General features: G+C 46.3%; 1 protein-coding gene across 4 annotated transcripts in view; it reads right to left on the reverse strand.

Moving 5' to 3' along the window:
- Window positions 1–14284, reverse strand: part of FHDC1 (FH2 domain containing 1) — a 40505-nt gene extending 26221 nt beyond the window's left edge. The window contains exons 1-2 of one of the 4 annotated variants that reach the window (XM_066280519.1): window positions 14024–14284; window positions 7048–7676 (exon numbers count right to left, since the gene is read on the reverse strand). In XM_066280519.1, the coding sequence (XP_066136616.1) occupies window positions 7048–7536 (489 nt within the window). In that variant the 5' untranslated portion in view covers window positions 7537–7676; window positions 14024–14284. The other 3 variants (XM_066280503.1, XM_066280528.1, XM_066280512.1) reach the window with 3 other exon arrangements.
- Between the last annotated feature and the right edge of the window lie 4942 nt (window positions 14285–19226).

Below are 19226 nucleotides of genomic sequence, written 5' to 3' on the forward strand. Positions count from 1 at the left end.
AGAGACCTGCTCTCATTATCCCTGTCTGCCCTGTAAGGAAACGGAGCTTCATTTTTATAACTTCCCCAAAGCAATCCGAAGAACTGAAATGCTAGCCTGGGGATATGTGGCTCCTTTACTCTAGTTCAGGGGTCCCCAAACTGTGGCCCCTGAGGCCATTTATCCGGCCCTGCCGCAATTCCGGAAGGGGCACCTCTTTCATTGGTGGTCAGTGAGAGGAGCATAGTTCCCATTGAAATACTGGTCAGTTTGCTGATTTAAATTTACTTGTTCTTTATTTTAAATATTATATTTGTTCCCGTTTTGTTTTTTTACTTTAAAATAAGGTATGTGCAGTGTGCACAGGGATTTGTTCATAGTTTTCTTTATAGTCCGGCCCTCCAATGGTCTGAGGGACAGTGAACTGGCCCCCTGTGTAAAAAGTTTGGAGACCCCTGCTCTAGTTTAGCTGAGGTTTAATATCACCGAGATGCAGGAAAGTAGCAAAGTGGCCCACGTGCCCCCCGCCCCCAGCCTGGTATTTGTACTGGGATTTTTCTCCAGGAATGGGGGCAGATCTGAAGAAAGCCATCCACAGGGTTGGCCAAGTCCCTTGGTGACCCCAGAGTTGTATGTGTGGAATGATGGCCAGAAATCTCATCAGCAAAGACAGCCTCCAGGAACAAAAGTGCCGAGTTGCAGGGAGCAGCCCTTAACACTCAACACAGGGGTAGCCATAGCCTGGGACAGTAGTTGTCTCTACAGCTTCAGAAACAGGCCACCGAGAGGATTCAGCAATATTCTTAAGGCAACACCCGGGCAGGCCATGACTGAGCATCTACCAGGGAAAACAGCCCAGCACCTCATCCAAACAACAGGAAAACGAGACAACTGATAACATTCCAGGGACCGCCCCAGATTTGCCTAGTGCCTGAGCAGTCTCCTTCTCAGGTTATCTCAATCTAAAGGCGCATTATAAAAGTGTTTGTTAAAGTCCTTCAAAGAGGGTTATCACTACACATGTAAATGAGCTTATCTGACTTCCCAAATGCTTGCCAGTTCAAAAAGCCGAGCAGTGGAGAATGAATGAGAATGACTGTGTTGAGACCGCTGTGGCTTTGGAACCATTCAGAGCTGTGGGCTCTACCTGTGGGCTCCCTGTGAACTGGTGGGCTCCACAGGCTAAGACAAGAAAAGGCCTTGGTCCCTCCCTCGCCCCACAAGTTCCAGTCAGTCCCTATCTTCTTTCCCAGACACAGCAGCACCTGTAGGCAGGACACCGCTGAAATCAAGGCCTGCAACAGCAGGTACTGCCAGCAAGCTACAGAGCTCCTGAGCTTTCCCTCAAGCGCCCGGAGGAGTCACACCATCCCTGGCCAACTGGAGAGCTAAAACGTAAGGCAACGTGCTTAGTGCATCCCATTCGGAGGATTTCCCACCAGGATGTGAGGGGAACTGGCTATAAAGCAGTCTCCCCCCAGTTAGCTTGGGTGGCTGGGGTTGTTCTAACACCCTGGGAGGCACTGAGCCCAGAGTATGTACTATGTGCTCAATAAACGATGTGGACGGCTATCCCACCCCTTTTGTGAAAACCTAATAAGCTCCCCTAGTTTCTTCTCCTACAGTGTGTGTACTTTCACCCTGTATCACCCCACTACAAAACCTGCCTCCCATATTCTCTAAAGGAAGAAGAAACATTTGTTTTCTAGTTGTAGCAACATACACGTAACGATGTTTACCATTTTAAAATGTACAGTTCAGTGGCATGAAGTACATGCACATTGTGCAACCACCATCACCACACAACTATCACCACGCAACTATCATCAACATCCATCACAGAATCTTCTTGCGAAACTGAAACTCTGGACCCATTAAACCCAAACTGCCCCTCCCCCCCTCCCCCATGCCTACCCCTATCTGTCCCTAGGAATTTGACCACCCTGGGTACCTCATGTAAATGGAATCATACTATTTGTCCTTTTGTGACTGACTTATTTTGGTTAATATAATGTCTTCAGGTAATTTTAAACCACTTTTGTCTCAATATATCAAAGGGGCTTCCTCGCTTAAATAACACTAAGTAGTGGTTATTATAATTCTATGTCAAATTCTGAAAAGCAAAATTTAAAAAAATCTCTCTGTGCCCTCTGATACAGACTTAGCTTTTGGATTTTGATGGCTCTTTTTTTTTTTTTTTGTATTTTTCTGAAGCTGGAAACGGGGAGAGACAGTCAGACAGACTCTTGCATGCGCCCAACCGGGATCCACCTGGCACGCCCACTAGGGGCGATGCTCTGCCCCTCCGGAGCATTGCTCTGTTGGACCAGAGCCACTCTAGCGCCTGGGGCAGAGGCCAAGGAGCCATCCCCAGCGCCCGGGCCATCTTTGCTCCAATGGAGCCTTGGCTGCGGGAGGGGAAGAGAGACACAGAGGAAGGAGGGGGTGGGGGGTGGAGAAGCAGATGGGCGCTTCTCCTGTGTGCCCTGGCCGGGAATCGAACCCGGGACTTCTGCACGCCAGGCCAATGCTCTACCACTGAGCCAACCAGCCAGGGCTTTGATGGCTTTTTCTTTTCTTTTTCTTTTTGGTTGGCTGCCAATTGGGAAATGCTCCTCCCCCAACTTTGGGGGGGGGAGGGACATGAAAACTCAGTCGAAGCTTTGTTGTTTTTTCCCTTTCAAATATACACTGCTCACAGAAATTAGGGGATATTTCAAATATTAATATGAAGCGGTTAAAAATCCCTTAATTTTTGTGAGCAGTATATTTCAAACACTACTACCTGGTTCTGTAGTTCTGGACCGAGCATGTCCCAGAATTCTAGAATATACTGGGAATCTGACAAAAATTGAGAATGACTGATACCTGAATTACAGGGTGGGATCATAAAACATTACTTCTTACAAATTTAGAAAAACCAGTCTTCCTCCCCTCCTTCCTTTCTTTCTCTCTCTCCATTACTCTTTTGCTAATAAGAGACTTTAGTTAGGATCCCTAGCTAATGAGCATATCCATCACCTCCCACATTGATCTTTCTCTTTTCTTTTTTTGGTGAGAAGATTTAAGTTCTACTCTGTTAGCAAAGTTCAATTATACAAGGCAGTTTATCACCTGTAGCCACCATGTTTTTTACGCTAGCTCCTCAGACCTTATTCAGCTTATTGCGGTTTCTTTGTGAATCCCAACTTTGATCTACCATACTGACTGACACCTTGTAAGACAGTCCCTCTGCTCCCTTGGTTCAGTCCTGTCAGCTCAGTTATCCTCACCAAAGGCTAAGACTGTCCCTTCCTTAAGAGCATTTCAGGTCCCAGAGGGAGACAAGTGCAGACTCCAATGAAACAGTCTGAGGCTCTGAGGAGCACCTGTAACAGCCAGATGGGGGGGCTTCCCGGGGGGGGGGGGGGGAATCAGTGAACATGGTGGGGGGAGAAAGGTAGAGTTTGAGCCGAATCTTCTTCTTATCACCAGTTACATAAATTTGTTATTTTCAATTACTTTATTACAGCTTAATTACTATTGTAACATCTGTAGCCTCTTCAAATGTTAATGTTTTAGGTAACAAAGATACAAGGATAGTGATAGTTTATAACCTCTTCTTCCAATTTACTATTTTAAGTGTGATTCTTCCTAAACTCAGCAATTCCCAAACCCAGCTCCTCCCTATCTTCCAGCGACTTCTTCCTTTGGAGGATAATGGAACTTATTTGTAATGTTTTATAAGTCATTTAAAGTATGAGCCAACCACATAATGGCAGGCCGCTTCTGTGGGAGGTTATTACATTTCAAGGCGACATAATCTAGTCCTCGGCACGTCTGAACCTCCAGAATTATGGCCTGTGTGGTAACAGTTGGGATGCCATGTTTCCAGGCTCAGGATGGGTCTCTCTGCCACACATGCTATCGAGGGGACGCTGCAGTCCACACTCACAGGTAGTAAAGGACCAGGACCTTTCACCCTGCACTTCACTGACTACAGTGAACTGCAAGATTACTCCTGGCCCTTGTTAGACTATCACTCTGTTGAATTAAATTACCACTGCTTTAGAAGAAAATCTTGTGAAGGAAGAAAACAGCCTGTACTACTTGTATTCCTTACTGAAAAAAATAATTAATTCTGGATAACCCTGCTATGTGACACGATTACATAACATGCACTTAACTCCATCTACCTAAACAACCTACCCTGCCTGACTACTGAAGCATTGAAGAGTTACAGATTGTTTGATGACACAGTTTGAGTGATTTAATTTTTCCTTCTTGTCTGCTGTCTCTAAGATTAGGGCTTACACATGTGCAGACCCATGTTCCTAACAGCCTTATTCACAATAGCCAGAGGTGGAAGTAACCTAAGTGTCCATCGACGGATAACTGGATAAGCAAATGTGGTATACTGAAATTCTGACACGCTAAAATGTGGAGGAACCTTGAGGACATTATGCAAAGTAAAATAATCTAGTCGCAAAAAGACAAATACTGAGTGATTATACTTATATAAAATACCTAGCATAGTCAATTCATAGAGAAAGTGGAGAGTGGGAGGAGGGGGAAATAGAGTTGTTATTTAATGGGTCCAGAGCAAGGGTTCCCAAACTACGGCCCGCGGGCCGCATGCGGCCCGAGGCCATTTATCCAGCTCCCACCGCACTTCCAGAAGGGACACCTCTTTCATTGGTGGTCAGTGAGAGGAGCACTGTATGTGGCGGCCCTCCAATGGTCTGAGGAATAGTGAACTGGCCCCTGTGTAAAAAGTTTGGGGACCCCTGGTCCAGAGTTTCAGTTTGCCAGATGAGATTTCTACGGATGGATGCTGATGGTGGTTATACAACAACGTGGATGGCTTCAGTGCCCCTGAACTGTACACTTAAAAATGATTAAGGTGGTCAATATATATTTTACCACAATTTAAAAAATAATTATTCACTTTTTTTTAAGTTAAAGGGAAGAAAAAGTAAAGATGAGTCTAGGATACAGGGGTAGAGGGAGGGGAGGAGAAAGACGCTTACCCCCTCCCCACACACATACACCTGAATTTTAGATCTGACCTAGAAATGGACATTTCTGCTTCTGCCACAGTTGGGAAAAGATGCCACCCTCCCTTCCACTTCCTCCCCTCTCTGAGAAGTCCATAACTTCTCTTCAATTCATAAACATAGAGCAGTAAGCACCTCCCAGCCTGGTGAACTATCGGCATTTAGAGAAATAGAAGTCCCCAATGTACAAAAGCCAGCTGGGGGAGGCGTGGTGAGCCAAATCCCCTCCTGTTTGCTACAGGTGCTTTTCTGACACACACACACACACCCCCACGTGTCCATCCACTCTTCCCTTCAATATTATTCAAAGTCAGTAAGCAGAGCTCAGGAACAATGGTGAGAAGTGACCTACTGGACGAGAAGAAACCTCTGGTGGAAGTGCTGGCGAAGGCCATGGTACTTAGGAAATGACTTCTCGCTCCTTTCAACACCGAAAGGATCCGCTAAGACAGAGGTCCCCAAACTTTTTACACAGGGGCCAGTTCACTGTCCCTCAGACTGTTGGAGAGCCGGACTATAAAAAAAACTATGAACAAATCTCTATGTACACTGCACATATTTTAAAGTAAAAAACAAAATGGGAACAAATACAATATTTAAAATAAAGAACAAGTAAATTTAAATCAACAAACTGACCAGTATTTCAATGGAAACTATGGGCCTGCTTTTGGCTAATGAGATGGTCAATGTGCTCCTCTCACTGACCACCAATGAAAGAGGTGCCCCTTCTGGAAGTGCGGTGGGGGCCAGATAAATGGCCTCAGGGGGCTGCACCCGGGCCATAGTTTGGGGACCCCTGCGCTAAGAAGTAAAAGGACTTTGCCAAAAGCCAAGAGCAGGGGAAGCCTGTATTCAGCACTAAATATAATCCTGGAGACTTCCTCTCAAATTTATGTCACAGTTTACAGTGAATTCTAATCCCAGCGTTGTCCGCATTTTATAATGAACAGACTCTTGGCTATTGCAACAGGATCCCACAACACCGGCTTCCAGGGCCCTCCCAAGTCAGTTCGTGCAGTTAACATGTTCCTGAGCCAGAGAAAAGAGGTCAACGTTGTCAGCTCTAGAATTCAATAATGCAGGGAGCTGCTACTTCATTCCTGAGCCCTGCCTACTCTCTTATCTCACCAGCTCCATCTCTGACCTATTTTCTCAGCTCCTTTACAACAGATTAAAAAATGATGCATTTCTCTTACTTTTTTTTGGTGTGTGGGGGGGACCACATTCTCTCCTTTTAATCCCTGGTTTCTAGCAAGGAGGGGCTTTAAAATTTTTACTTTCGTGCTTCTACACGAAGAGTACATACAAATGCAATTTCGGACTCAGTTTCTAGAATATATAGTGATCTGTGACTCGGAGGCCACGCTTTCAGTCAACTTCTTATAACTTGCTAGCTTTATTTTTTCCTTAAAGTAACATATCAGGTGTCAACTGGAAATATGCTTCCTAGGAAGACTAGCTGACAATAGCTTCATGCTTTGGCTCTCTGGAAATCTCTGTTCCACAAACAGCCATAATTCAACTCAGAGATCGGAGGAATAAAGGCCATCGCCAAACAGCCGAGCAAGGAAAACTGGAGGTAAAAATAAGGGGAAAACCCTAAAGATGTGTATTAGTTAATGACGTTATTTAACAAAAGGCATTTTGTCTCGGAAAGTGCCAGTTGATCGCAGATGACTGAGTTCAGGGGATTAGTTGTTCGTTTGTTTGTATGACTGGAGACGAATAACCGTGGACTCCAGCAGAAGTGCTCCATCAAGGGAAACCACAGATGTGCAGAGAGAGGGCAGGGCCAGAGACGATGGCCCCAGATAGCATGTTCTCTGCATGAGGTCATAGTCCACCGAGGTGTCTGGGAGGGTCCAGCACACAAGCTCCTTCCACTTTGTTACTACTAGGCTCAAGCTCATCATCTAAGGCCCTTTCTATCACTCCCAGGGCACATTCCCTTGCACTGTTATTCCTTAGAGAGTCTAGCAAGTTTTGAAAGGTACGTACACCCCCTAACTCAAAGCAACCATCCTCTGCTTACCTCTTCTCTCGCTTCCCTGAAGGACGAATTTAAAGGTCCTCCTCTCCTGGAGAGGGAAGGCTTGGCGGCATCTTCCTGCTGCCCAAAGAGCTCCTCGATGCTCTTCGGATCGATCTGGTAGTGATGCTGCTGCTTGGCTGCCAAGGTCCAGATGTTGGTTTTGCCTCGCACTTGCTCTTCTGGAATGGTTTTCCAAAAAAAGCTTCTCACTCGCTTCTTCTTACTGAGGTGGCTGTAGCCATTCTTGTGAGAAGCTGGGGGCAGTCCTGGAGGGGGAGGAGGGAGCGGAGGCCCCTCGGAGAGTGGATGCGAGGGGGGAGGAGGAGAGGAAGGAAACTCTTCCTCTGAATATGGACATGGTGGAGGTGGAGGGGGTGGAGGAGGAGGAGGAGGGGGTGGTGGTGTTTGTTCAATCATGAATCCAGCTGCTGTGGCAATAGTCCCATTGTCTTTATCACCGACCAAGGAGACACAATTCATAACATGCATAGTACTGTTGCCCTTCGAGGAGATAATTTTTTGACCTTGGAGAAACAGACACAAACCTCAAACTTGTGTCATACTTTTTTGCCCACTAGTCTGCCGCCAGAGAAAAAGGCACCTGCGTTGTGTATCATCATCTTCTAAACCTACAAAGACAAAACAATTTTAAAATCAGTACAGGAAAACATTCTAATACAAACTATTCCCACCAAGGCTAATGCCAGCCCTCCTAGAGTAAGTGGATATTAAAATCAAGGGACAATACATTCAAAAGAACATTAAAAGGGACATACTTTTCTAAAGGTGAACCAAATTTTACGGAAATGTTGCCAAAACAGCAGCAATAAATGCGACTTAGAAACCTTCCATTAATTGATAAGACACATACTTGCTGAGAACCCACCATAAGTTCAGCAAGTATTGCTCACTTTATGAATATACTACTTGTTCATTACGTGGTTTGGTGTAACATATCAGGTGTCAATGGATACCCAACCCCTAGAGAAATTATACAAATGACTGAAGTGTTAGGCATTAGTGACCCTTTTGCCAGTCTGGACATGTCCCCTACCAATCACTTGGCATCTTCCACCTTGCATGAAATAGGCAGATTTGGAGGTGATAAAAGAATGGCTGAGCTCACCCCCCTGGAATCAGAGCCATGGTGTTCCTCTATTTTCTCCAAAAATAGGGAAAAAAACACCAAACACGAAGATGAAAGGTTCCAGCTCTAAATCAAGCTTTACTGCTTACCATTTTAGACAAGTCACTTCGCCTCACTAGACTTCAGTTTCTCGTTTGTAAAATTAGGAGGTTGGGATACATTACATGACCTCTACCACTGCTTCTGATACTATCACTGTGGATTCTAGTTAAGCCATTCTCTAAAAGCCATCAGACCCCCTCACCTGCCCCTTCTGCTTCTTCCGTGACACCATTAGCAAAGAAAACACAAACACAAGAAACTGCTGATGGTGTCACACCTGCTACAGGTTAATCCCTGATTTATACAGTCACTGACTTATTTTATTGGCTTGTATTTTTACCAATCTTTAAATGTTTCTTTTTGGTGTTGGACTGTTCTGGACCTGATGTGAAAACAAGGGTCAAAACAACTACATTTTTTCAAATATAAGGACAGGGAAGTGGGAATATGGAAGAAGGGACCCTGTGCAGGCTACAGAGTGAGCACCTGACTATGTGGGCATATGGAAAGGGGACTGTTTCCTGCAGGTCCTAAGGGCCAGATGGAAGGGCTTTTTAGACTGGACTTCTGAGTGCAATTGTCCTTCTATAGCATCACTGCCAAAGCTCACACTTACACACCCACACTGGTCAAACAATACTGGGTTACACAGGAGGCAACTGTCTTATATCACTAATTCAAATACTATGAAATGTTTTACACAGAACCACATATAAGAGGCAGGCTTGCCTTGGGAATAAGAGTGGAGATTCCAGAAATAGACTACTTTTCCTCAGATCCTAGATGTGCAACCTGAGGTGAGGTAGGTTATGAACCATACATTTCAACACCCTCTTCTATAACATAAGGATATACTGTTTCCCTGGCATGTATAACATATGTACAGTTCTTACCAAGATGCCTGTATATAATTAGCTATTATTAACAGCAATCAGTGTCACATATACATATGATTTCTCTTTGTTTTCCCAGGTATTACATTACATTTGCCTTAAAATATACATTGGGTTTATATATAAAATGCTCAGGCTGCTAGAACCCTTACTATGTCCATTCTTTGCTTTCTCAGTTACTAGATTTCTGAGATGTGTTCTTTTTAATACTCAGTGGTTGAATATTAAATTATCTCTATCAAGAACAAATGTTTTTATGAAATATTTGAATATTTAAGATCTGAAAATTATAGATGACTAGAAAATAGTATTTCTAACTATCAACTCAATAAAATTGTTTTTCCTTTTTAAATATTTTTAGAGGTGGGGGAGAGAGAGAGAATGATATAGAGAGAGAAGGGGGGAGAAACAGAAAGCATCCACTCCCATATGTCCCTTGACCAGGTAAGCCCAGGGCTTCAAACTGGCAACCTCAGTGTTCCGAGTCGACGGCTTATCCACTGTGCCACCATAGGTCAGGCCCAATAACATCTTTAAAAATCATTTTTTACCTTTTTTAAGTGACATTAAGTACATTCACAATATGGTGTAGCCATCACCACTGGATAATATTTTAGAAAGTAAAACTGAAATATTTACCCAAGCCAACTTGCAGCTCACTTGAGATGCAACTGGCTTTTAAGAGTTGTTTTCATAATTATCATTAGGGGCATAACTAGGCTGTTTTCACAGTTGGCACCCCTAAAGCAAATGACTCATTGTCAATTATAGTTTATAGTTATATTTGAACTCTTCTTTTTTTTTCAAGACTACACAGGTAATCTTGGCAGCTTATCTTTACATATTTTAAAATACTTCTGTACATGAAACATCTCATGTATAAGAAGAGTTCTAATCCGCCAATTCACTAATGATGTATAGAAGCTGCTAATCCTTCCCTTCCAAATATGCTGGCTTGTTTATAGATTACCCCTGTTAAGAATGGAAAGGTCTCCATCCTAGAAAGCATTAACTCATTCAGTGCAGAAGAAATACATGCACAGATGTGCCATTAAACCACACACAGCAAATGTAGAAATACTAAGAAAGACTGAGAAAGACTATATACTTGGAAGTTGAACAACAGCACTATCTTCCTACACCAAAGCTTCAAAGGATGCTCGTCTTTTTGACTATTACATGTAACACAGGGGAAGTACCAGATAAAAGCTTGTCAAAGTAATAAGTAACACCTGCTAGCTATGCAGTGACATGATTCTAACCACTGCCCCATCTTGAGGAAGAATGTTATTTGAAAAAGTTAAAGGTACAAAAGAAAATTTACAACATTGTTCCTAGTATACTGTCTGGTTAATTTTTTCCCAGGGTAACAAACAGGAATCTTGGGCCCCCAACTGCTTCTAATGAATAAGTTGTCCGGCAATGATTAGCTAAGATGCTAATGATTTTTCCACTGGCGTCAATAGGGCATCAGTGGGGCTTCCTTCTCGGCCCGGACTTCTCATGTCAGACGACTGAGGTCCAAAACAGGAAGTGCCGACAGACATTCTAACCCTGTCCACAGTCTCAGGAGACATTAACACAGAGAATGTACAAAGAACATTTAATTTACTATGGTACCATCCATGGTAAAGATGCAAATGAACGCCCTCCAAGTACTGGAAGAGAACTCAGGTGACCCAAAGGCGCTGGCCATTTCTCACAGCTGGCAATTGCGAGCAGGGACAATAGAACGAGCTGTGGCTATGTCTGGGAAATGTCAAGTATCCATCAATCTCTGCTGTGTAGACAGAGGTAGGCTTGTATTTAACATCTCACCAACAGGTTGGGGACCTCAGCAGCAGGGAGGGTGGCTGCTCAGGCTGACAAATGCCCCACTCTCCGTAAGATAAAGAGCTGTCATGGTAAGTCTCTGAAGATGAGAATGTCCCTTTGAGTCCCTTGAGTGCTAATCATGACCCAACACAAGTCTCTCTGTGTGATGGATGCTCCTGGGTTAGGTTATAGCTCAGCTGAGCATCTTTTAACTATGTGAATTCTTAATAAGGGGACATGGTGACCCTTTTCTTAGCCTTTAGCTGATCAGCAAGCAAAAACATCTTAGAATGAGAATATTCATGGGGTATCCAAAGTGCCCCATCCTAAACTCTCCTGCCTAAACAGCCTTATGACTTTGCTCTTGGTGTCAGAAACACAGCCAAAGTTCTAGTCTCTTAAAGGGAGGGGGTGGGAGGGGAGTAAAAAAGAGTATGTATGTTGTATTACAGTGAATTTAGGAGGAAAACGTGTTCCTGAAAGTCAGTTCAGAGCTCAAAGCTTTCCAGAAAGAGGGTTTAGAGGGGCCTTCTTGCTCAGCTGGTCACTCACCTCCTAGGTCAACAATCATTAAAAGTAAACGCCAAGGAAAACGCACACCAGAAAACCTTTCCGCCCGATTCCTGGCACGTGCTACAGATGAGGTGGGAGCAGAAAGGTCTGGCCCCACACCCTTCTGATGACAAACGGGGCAGAACAAGCCAGGTTTGGAGAGAAGAGGCAGAGGGATCTCAAAGCCCTGTTTAAGTTAGGAGAAAAGAAAGGCTTGGGAGAATTCCGGCAATTCTGAAATATGGAAGTTTTACTGTCCACTAACTCATTGGGTAAAGGTTTCTCCCCGCCCCCGACTATCATTCAATATCTTCATTAAACACAAAATGTCAACCACACAGTCGAACCAGAGCTGGCAACGAGGGCTGTTTCCAGCCAGCGTGTTTAATCTTCAGCACAACATAAACATTTCATAGATGCCTGGGAGCGCCAACACCCGGAGAGCAGAGAAAGAACGCCAGGTTTTGACTGTGCATTTTCAATTTCTCTCAATGTCCCAAAACCAAGAAAAAATAAATAAAAAAGCAAACGAGCGCCAAAAGATGCTCTAGAGAAAAGGAAGCTCAGGCTAGGCTACTCATTCCAGGCAGACAACTCTAATAAGTCAGTAGAGCGGGGTTCAGAGGCTGCCGAACAGTTTCTGAGCGAACAGATGTTTGAAACTGACTAGGTCCTGAAGAAATGAGACGCGAGGGACACAGGGAGCAACGATTTCTTTCAAAAGGTCTGGATCCATAGTAGTTTCCTAAATCTTTGCATTGGCTAGCGGTCCACCACGTCCTTCCGCCCCCAACCCCGCCCCAGCCACTCACCAAAAAGCCACCGGTTCGACCGCACAAAGGTTCCGAGGGCACCGCGAGCCCCTGGCCGGCGGAGCACGCAGCGGCGTCCGCCGGAATCCCCAGGGAGCCCGGCTCAGCGTCCGACTGCAACCGGAGCGCAGCGAGTGGGAGGTCCCCGCGGACAGCACGCGAGCCCTCAGCGGTGTCCTTATCTGGACCGCGACAGCGGGAGGGCGGGGTAGCCGGTGCGGGGCGGACAGACGCCCCCACGCGCCGCGCAGGCTCTGCGGCCGGGCGAGAGTGTGTGCGGGGTGGGCCGCCGCGGCCCGTGCGGGGACTAGCGGGACTGCAAGACCAACGCCCGCGAAGGGCTTATCTTCTGCCTGCTGGGAGCGTTTGCCTGATCACCGGCAGGAGCAACTGCAGCAGCCAGCCCGCCACCTCGTTCTTCTCCGCGCCTCTACCGCCGGCGGGTCGAGGCGGGACCGGGGGTCGCCAGACCCCGCCCCCTCCGCCCCGAGGGCCGGGGCTTTAGCGCCTTCCCCGCCCCGCAGACCCCTCCCCTTGCCCGCCCTCTCATCTGCACAAAGCTCCCGGAGGCGGGGGGAGGGGGCTAACTGGGGAAGGTGTCGGTGCCTGAATCGAAAGAGGAGATCTCGGGTTCGCGAACACGGGCTCCCCACCCCTTCTCGCACCTCGGCCGCGACACCTCAAGTCCGGGGTCGGAGTCTGGGCGCAGAGGGGGAAGCCTCATTGCCGCACTGCGGCTCAGCTAAAAGCAAAGGGAAAAGCCGGCGAGAAAACCTTAAAGGGAGACTCCTGGTGTTTGGTCTGAGGATTAAACCGAGAGCCCCGTGTCCCCAGGCTAGGGCATCGCAGCGGGCTGGAGATGACCTGCCAGCCCACCCGTTTCCTCCCCAAACTTACACAAGTGCAGGGCGCACCTTCTAACCTGAACTTCGCACGGCCAGAGCGAGAACCGCTTCTTCCTCGGTCCTCGCCAACCCCACACCCACTGTCAGGAGGGACAAGTCCAGTGTCCCCGCTGGTCAGGGACCCGGCGCGGCGCGCTTAGTTGCACGCTCTTGGGCGGGCGGGGATCAATCAAGTAGGAGCTGAATTTATCCAAAAGTCTTAGCAGCTAAAGTTAAATCAGACCCAGATCCAACCCGGAGGCAGTTCGCGACCCAGCCCGTTCTCTGGACGCGGGTCTACACCCGCACGTCTTCGCCTCTAGGGACCGATCGCTGTCCTCAGTGGCCCGGCAAGTACAGCCGCCAAAGTCACCTGGGTGGGTGTTGAAGGAGCTCAAATGTCCCCAGCCTTCTTAGTGAGGCTCGAAGGCAGCCAAGATTCAGCACCCCAGCCCAGCGTCCTGACTGATCTCCGTCCCCGGCCCTCTAGAGCCGGGAGTCGCCAGGTCCCGGTGGTCCCGGAGCAGCGATCGCCTCTGACTCCGCCGTACGCCTCGCACTCACCCGCAACCCGCGCTCCCGGCGCTCCCGGCGCGCGCTCCTAGCTCCGAGCGCCGCCGCTTCTTCACCGATTTTTGCAGCCCGGGCAGCCCCGGACCGCGAGAGGGCAGGACGGCGCGGGGCGGGGCGCAGCCGCTGCCTCAGGTAACAATGCTGCGGACTAAACTGCTCCCAGCGCCCGCCGCAAGGCTAGCACGCCCCTTCCTGCTTGGCCCCTTCCTCCGCCCACCTTCCCAATGCTATCGCCCGCGTGGCCTTGCTCATCTTCACCTGCGCGGGGCCCTGGGGGCCTGCGAGCCACCACCTGGCACGCTGCTCCCTACGCCCGAAGGCTGGCGCGGGGCCAGGTGGTCGGCCACCAAAGGGAGCAGGAATGGTGGGGGACAGAGATGTACAGACTGTTGAAAAGCCAGGTGTCCTCGTGGAACCAGCAAAGAAGAGGCGCCAAACTGGCTTCTGAACCGGCTAGAGCCTTCCACAAAGGAGCCTGTGCGGCAGCCTCCCCTGCACCCTCCCCTGTGCATACGCGCGCGCACACTCCTGCACGCACACACTCCGCGCGCACACCCAAAAGTGCGCCGGCCATCCTCTGCCCTACACTTGCTTCTCCCTGGAGCACTATGCAGCAATCAGGTGAACTGTCCCAGCCCGCGTAGCCAAATTCCAGCCGGGCTGGAGCTTTCCAAAGGTCAGCTCTTCTCTGGAGCCTGCCAACTCGTAAGCTTACTTTTTTTTTTTTTTTTTAATCCTCAATGCTGAGTATAACAAGAACCTTTTAGTTATATTTAAGTCTGATCGCATGAACAGACAGACGGTGTCTGGGAAAGGCTCCTCAGAGGAGAAAACGGGGCAACAGTTGAATCGCATCTTATTTCCAAGTGACGGGGACGCCAGGCGGTGGGAAAGTAGTAGTCCAAGAAAATCTATCCCGGGCAAACCGGCTGATCGGAAATCAGCTGCAGGGGCGGGGAGGCGCCCTGGGCAAGATGAAGTCATCGCTACCTTTGACTCCGTGTGCCTAGATAACAGGCCAGTGCTTTTCAGCAGCATGATGACTTCAGCCTCCCCACCCTGGTCCTCAGTCCCTGAACTCTCAGGACAGAATTTCCGACCTCCTTGTGGATAGAAATAGAGACGCTATTAGGGTCAAAATCAAAACAAAAAAAATTTATCCGAGCCAATAGCCCATTTTCTAGTGCTTGGTTAACCAGGCTTACATCAACCATGAGGAGAAATGGGTCCAACTAAGATCACAGAAAATCTCCAGGAGTGGGAAACGTAACAAAAGAGAAAGCCCCGTGCTCAGGGAGTTAATACTAATCCGAAAGGAAAACTGACTATAGAGGCCACAGTTAAATGTCAGAATATCTAAAGTGAGGGGTGAAATGGAATGACATCGTCTCCTTTTATGTCAGCCTCCTCAACTGAGGCGTCCACACCCATTGCACACTTCCCATTCCTCAATCCCCCTCCAACCTGGGCTCGCCCCCTCCACCCCATACTGAGTGTGTGCTCTAAAATCAGTCACTTTTCTGAGGGGTCAAGTCCAGTGACCCATCCTCAGCCCGTGTTCTTTTGATGTCCCTGCAGCATCCTGGCCTACAGGCCTGCTGGCTGCCTCTCTGGCCTCCTCTGCTGACCCATCTTGTCCTTTGGGGGCAGTAACTGGATTCTTTCAACCCTCTATCCCCCATTATCCCAGAGTACCTGCATTCTGACTTCAACCTGGATGGGTCCAGGTTTTGCGGGGCCTGAAGCCTGTGTAACTCTTAAGGGTGCTTTAAAAAAAAAAAAGATTAAAAAAAAAAAAAAGCTTTCAAACACAACCCTCAGTCTGTGTCCAGGGAAAGCGAGAGGCATGAAGACTTGAGCTGCAAGGCGTATCCACTTCTGAGTTCACATCTATGTCAGGGATTCTTGAATCTTTTGTCCCTGTAATATCTCAAATCCCAACTTAGTGTCCAAAATCAACTCATCTTTTCTCTCAAAATGAGTATTTTCATGCCTGCACCCCTAACTTGAGACCTGATTTTTAAAATTCAAAAACCCAGTGTTTTTACATTTATTTTTCTAAATCCCTTATTTCCAGGTGTGTGCCCAAGTTGCGCTCTTCCTCAAGTCGTACCTCTAACACCTGTACTTTATACCCACGGCTAGCACGCTAGCCCCAGAGGAAGAGGAAACTGACGTTTACTTGCTGCCAGCCGTGTGTCAGGCATTCCTCTTGGTTGTCACAATGATCCTAGAACCCCTACCTTCTGTATTTTCTAGCTTAGAGAAGTTCAAGGGAACTACTACCTTTCTCCTTCCATTCTCCCTGACTCTGCTATCAGGTCAGTGTTTTTAAAAAGCTGATTTCATCCCATTACCTACCTGTTCAAAACGTTGTAGAGGTTCACATACATGCCTACAGAAAACAGTGGACTTCTTCAGTCTAACACTTGGGCAGCATCCTACCTTCATCTCCCACAGTCTGAAGCCACCCGTTTCACCCACGCAGCATGCCTGCCAACCCTGAATGTGTCGTGTTTATTCTGACTTATTTTCTATGTTGAGCCTACTTGGTGACCAACAAGTATTCTACTTGAATAGCAGAGCAGAACACACCCTCAAATAGCCTTAGTGTCTCGATGGATTGCTCTGAGGCTGCAAATCTAGAGGACAATCTATTCATCTATTAATATGGGGATTGTTAACCACACCCTCAATTCACCGAAGTTAGTGCTTGGGAGTTCATCTGTTTCCCAGAAGTGTGCTAGCCACCCTGTCTGGGAGGAAGCCTCGAAAACCTTCTGAGTGTGCCCAAAGTCAGCATGGCCCCTGGTGTTCATGGCCTTGAGGTGGCTGCTGCTGCTGCTGCTGCTGCTACTGCAGGGCTCTTTAGCAGTGGTCAGTGTGGCCAGCTTGCAGCTTTCCTAGTCAGCCAAACCTCTCAGGGAGTGTGTTAGTAGCTTAGTGTGACCCCAGCAACGGGCCTCACAGGTGCCCTCTCCAAGCCCAACAGAAGAACTCTGTTTGTAGCTTGCTCTTCCCTCTCCCAGGCCGTCTTCTCCAAATTACTCCATTTCCTTTGCCCAATTCATTTTTTTTCTTTAAGCTTTATCTCCTCCGCCCTGGGAAGCTCTCAGTTTCCTACATCAAGTATTTTATTTTTTTATTTATTGGTTTTAGAGAGAGAGGAAGGGAGACAGAAAGAGAGAAACATTAATTTGTTGTGCCACTTATTTATGCACTTGTTGGTGGATTCTTGCTGTGCCCTGACCTGGGATCAAACCCCCAACCTTAGTGTATCTGGACGACACTAACCAACTGTGCTACCCAGTTACCCCACCAGGGCTGCATCAAGTATTTTGAATCTGTCATTAGGAACCACTAAACAAAGCCTCAAACAAGGCTTCCTGGGCCTTCTAGGGAACCATAGTGGGCATACTGAAATGAGTCTCACTGGCATAGGACTGAGGCATCAGACTGATTTTTAAATCTTTCTCTCTACCTCTCTCTTTCTCATATAGACTGAGATTTACTTAATCTTTATTTTTCTTAAAATACATCTGATGAGACCAGTTCTTCAAATTTAGATTATAGGTTGTGTCTTGGCTCTTAAATATGGAAACTATAGAAGAAACAAACTACCAACTCAGTGGTTAAAGAGACTTGCAGAGACTCACCAGCCATCTAGTAACAATTTCTAAGAGAAATTATGAGACGTTGTTTCCTTCAAGGGTTGGAAACTATAGAATAAATAAAATCAGTAGAATCCTTCCTATGAAAGCAAATTGGCATCAACTATCTTTGGCAACTTATAGGCAAAATGCAGACATTGTATTACTATAATTTTCCAAACTACTTTGAACTGACAAAATGATGTCTTATTTTTGCAGGCAAAGATATTTAAATAGTAAATTAACTTTAAATACAGTTTAAAAAATGACTAGGTTCTCATTAAGAAGGAGAAACTTTTTTTCTGGATACTAAGTAATAAGTTCTGAAAGTTTTAAATAGAAAATGCTTTCATATGTGATGCTGCTGTCTGGGACGGAATCAGTGGTATTTCCTTCACCAGAAGCCAATACAGATACTTTGTCAATCTTAGCTTCTGATTTGAGGATAGGAGGGATCACAGACAACCCTGACCCAACATATACGAATGAGCTAAGTAGACACCTGATGACCCTTGTCCCTTGCCTATGTCTTCGTAGAGCAAGTTGTCCGTTTTCTCCCTTTGAAGGTATGTGTGTGTGTGTGTGTGTGTGTGTGTGTGTGTGTGTGTGTTGAAGGCAGGAATGGAAGAGAAGACCAAGGAAAGAGAAATACAATTGACCCTTGAACAACACAGGAGTTAGGGATGCTGACCCCCATGCAGTTGAAAATCCATGTTTAACTTCTGACTCCCCAAACACTTCACTAATAGCCTCTGTTGACCATATAACATTGTCAATTAACATATATTTTGTAGAAGTATCATCTACTGTATTTTTACAATAAAGGAAGCTAGAGAAAAGAAAATGTTATTACAAAAATCATAAGAAAGAGAAAATATATTTACAGTATTTACTAGGAGGAAAAAATCCACATTTCAAACCCACATTGTATATATCACTGACCAAGAACACTTTCCCAGCTAGGCTGTTTTTTAGTTTACAAGTGGTATAGTGCTTGGAAAACTGATTGGTGTACATCATAAATGTAAGTTCTGTCTATTATTCAAATTTAGAGGTAACATAAAAGTGTATCACTTCTTTCTACTTCCTGTTGTCAAAAGAGTGTGAGTTTCAATGAAAGGAAGTTAGTTAAAGAGTATGTTAGATGCCGATTTCTTTTGCTATGGTTTTAACTTTTAAAATTGTTTGCCCTTCTAAGTTGGAAAAGCAAACAGTAATTTGAAATCATAACATAGTCAGTATAGGGCAGTCTGCAAACAGAAACCCAATGAATCAACAATGTTGGTATGTACTGCGGTATGGTGTGTTGTGGTGTGTGTGTGTGTGTGTGTGTCCCTGGGGGAATACTATGTGCACATCCTGTGCTAGATTTTGCAGAGCACAGGAAGGCAGGTGAAAGGACACGTTGGTGGCTTAGCAATCTGTAAAGCCCTTTGTATGCCCCCTGGGAATTGAGTTGTACTCATGAACAATCAATCCCTTTGCACTAAGCTATTTCTAATAAGAGGTTAAATGCTTTGAGTATGATAGCAAATAATAAAATGAGCCCCTAAAAATCAGCACCGTAAGATTTCTCAAGGCAAATTTATAGAAAGAATTAAAATGGACCATTTCTGGAGAAAGTGGGGAGGGTCATGAAAAAAATACCATTATTCAAATTTTGCCTAGCCTTGCCCACAAAGAGGATCCCTAGCTAAACACTCGGGTCACAGGTAGTTCATAGTCATACTCCTTTGTTGACCTGACCAGGCTAAAGCAGAAAGGGGGTGCGCTCAGGGAAACCCAGGACTTCTTCATTCCCACTTCTAACT

Source organism: Saccopteryx bilineata, chromosome 1 (assembly GCF_036850765.1).
Source record: "Saccopteryx bilineata isolate mSacBil1 chromosome 1, mSacBil1_pri_phased_curated, whole genome shotgun sequence".
In the NCBI taxonomy this organism is placed as follows: domain Eukaryota; kingdom Metazoa; phylum Chordata; class Mammalia; order Chiroptera; family Emballonuridae; genus Saccopteryx; species Saccopteryx bilineata.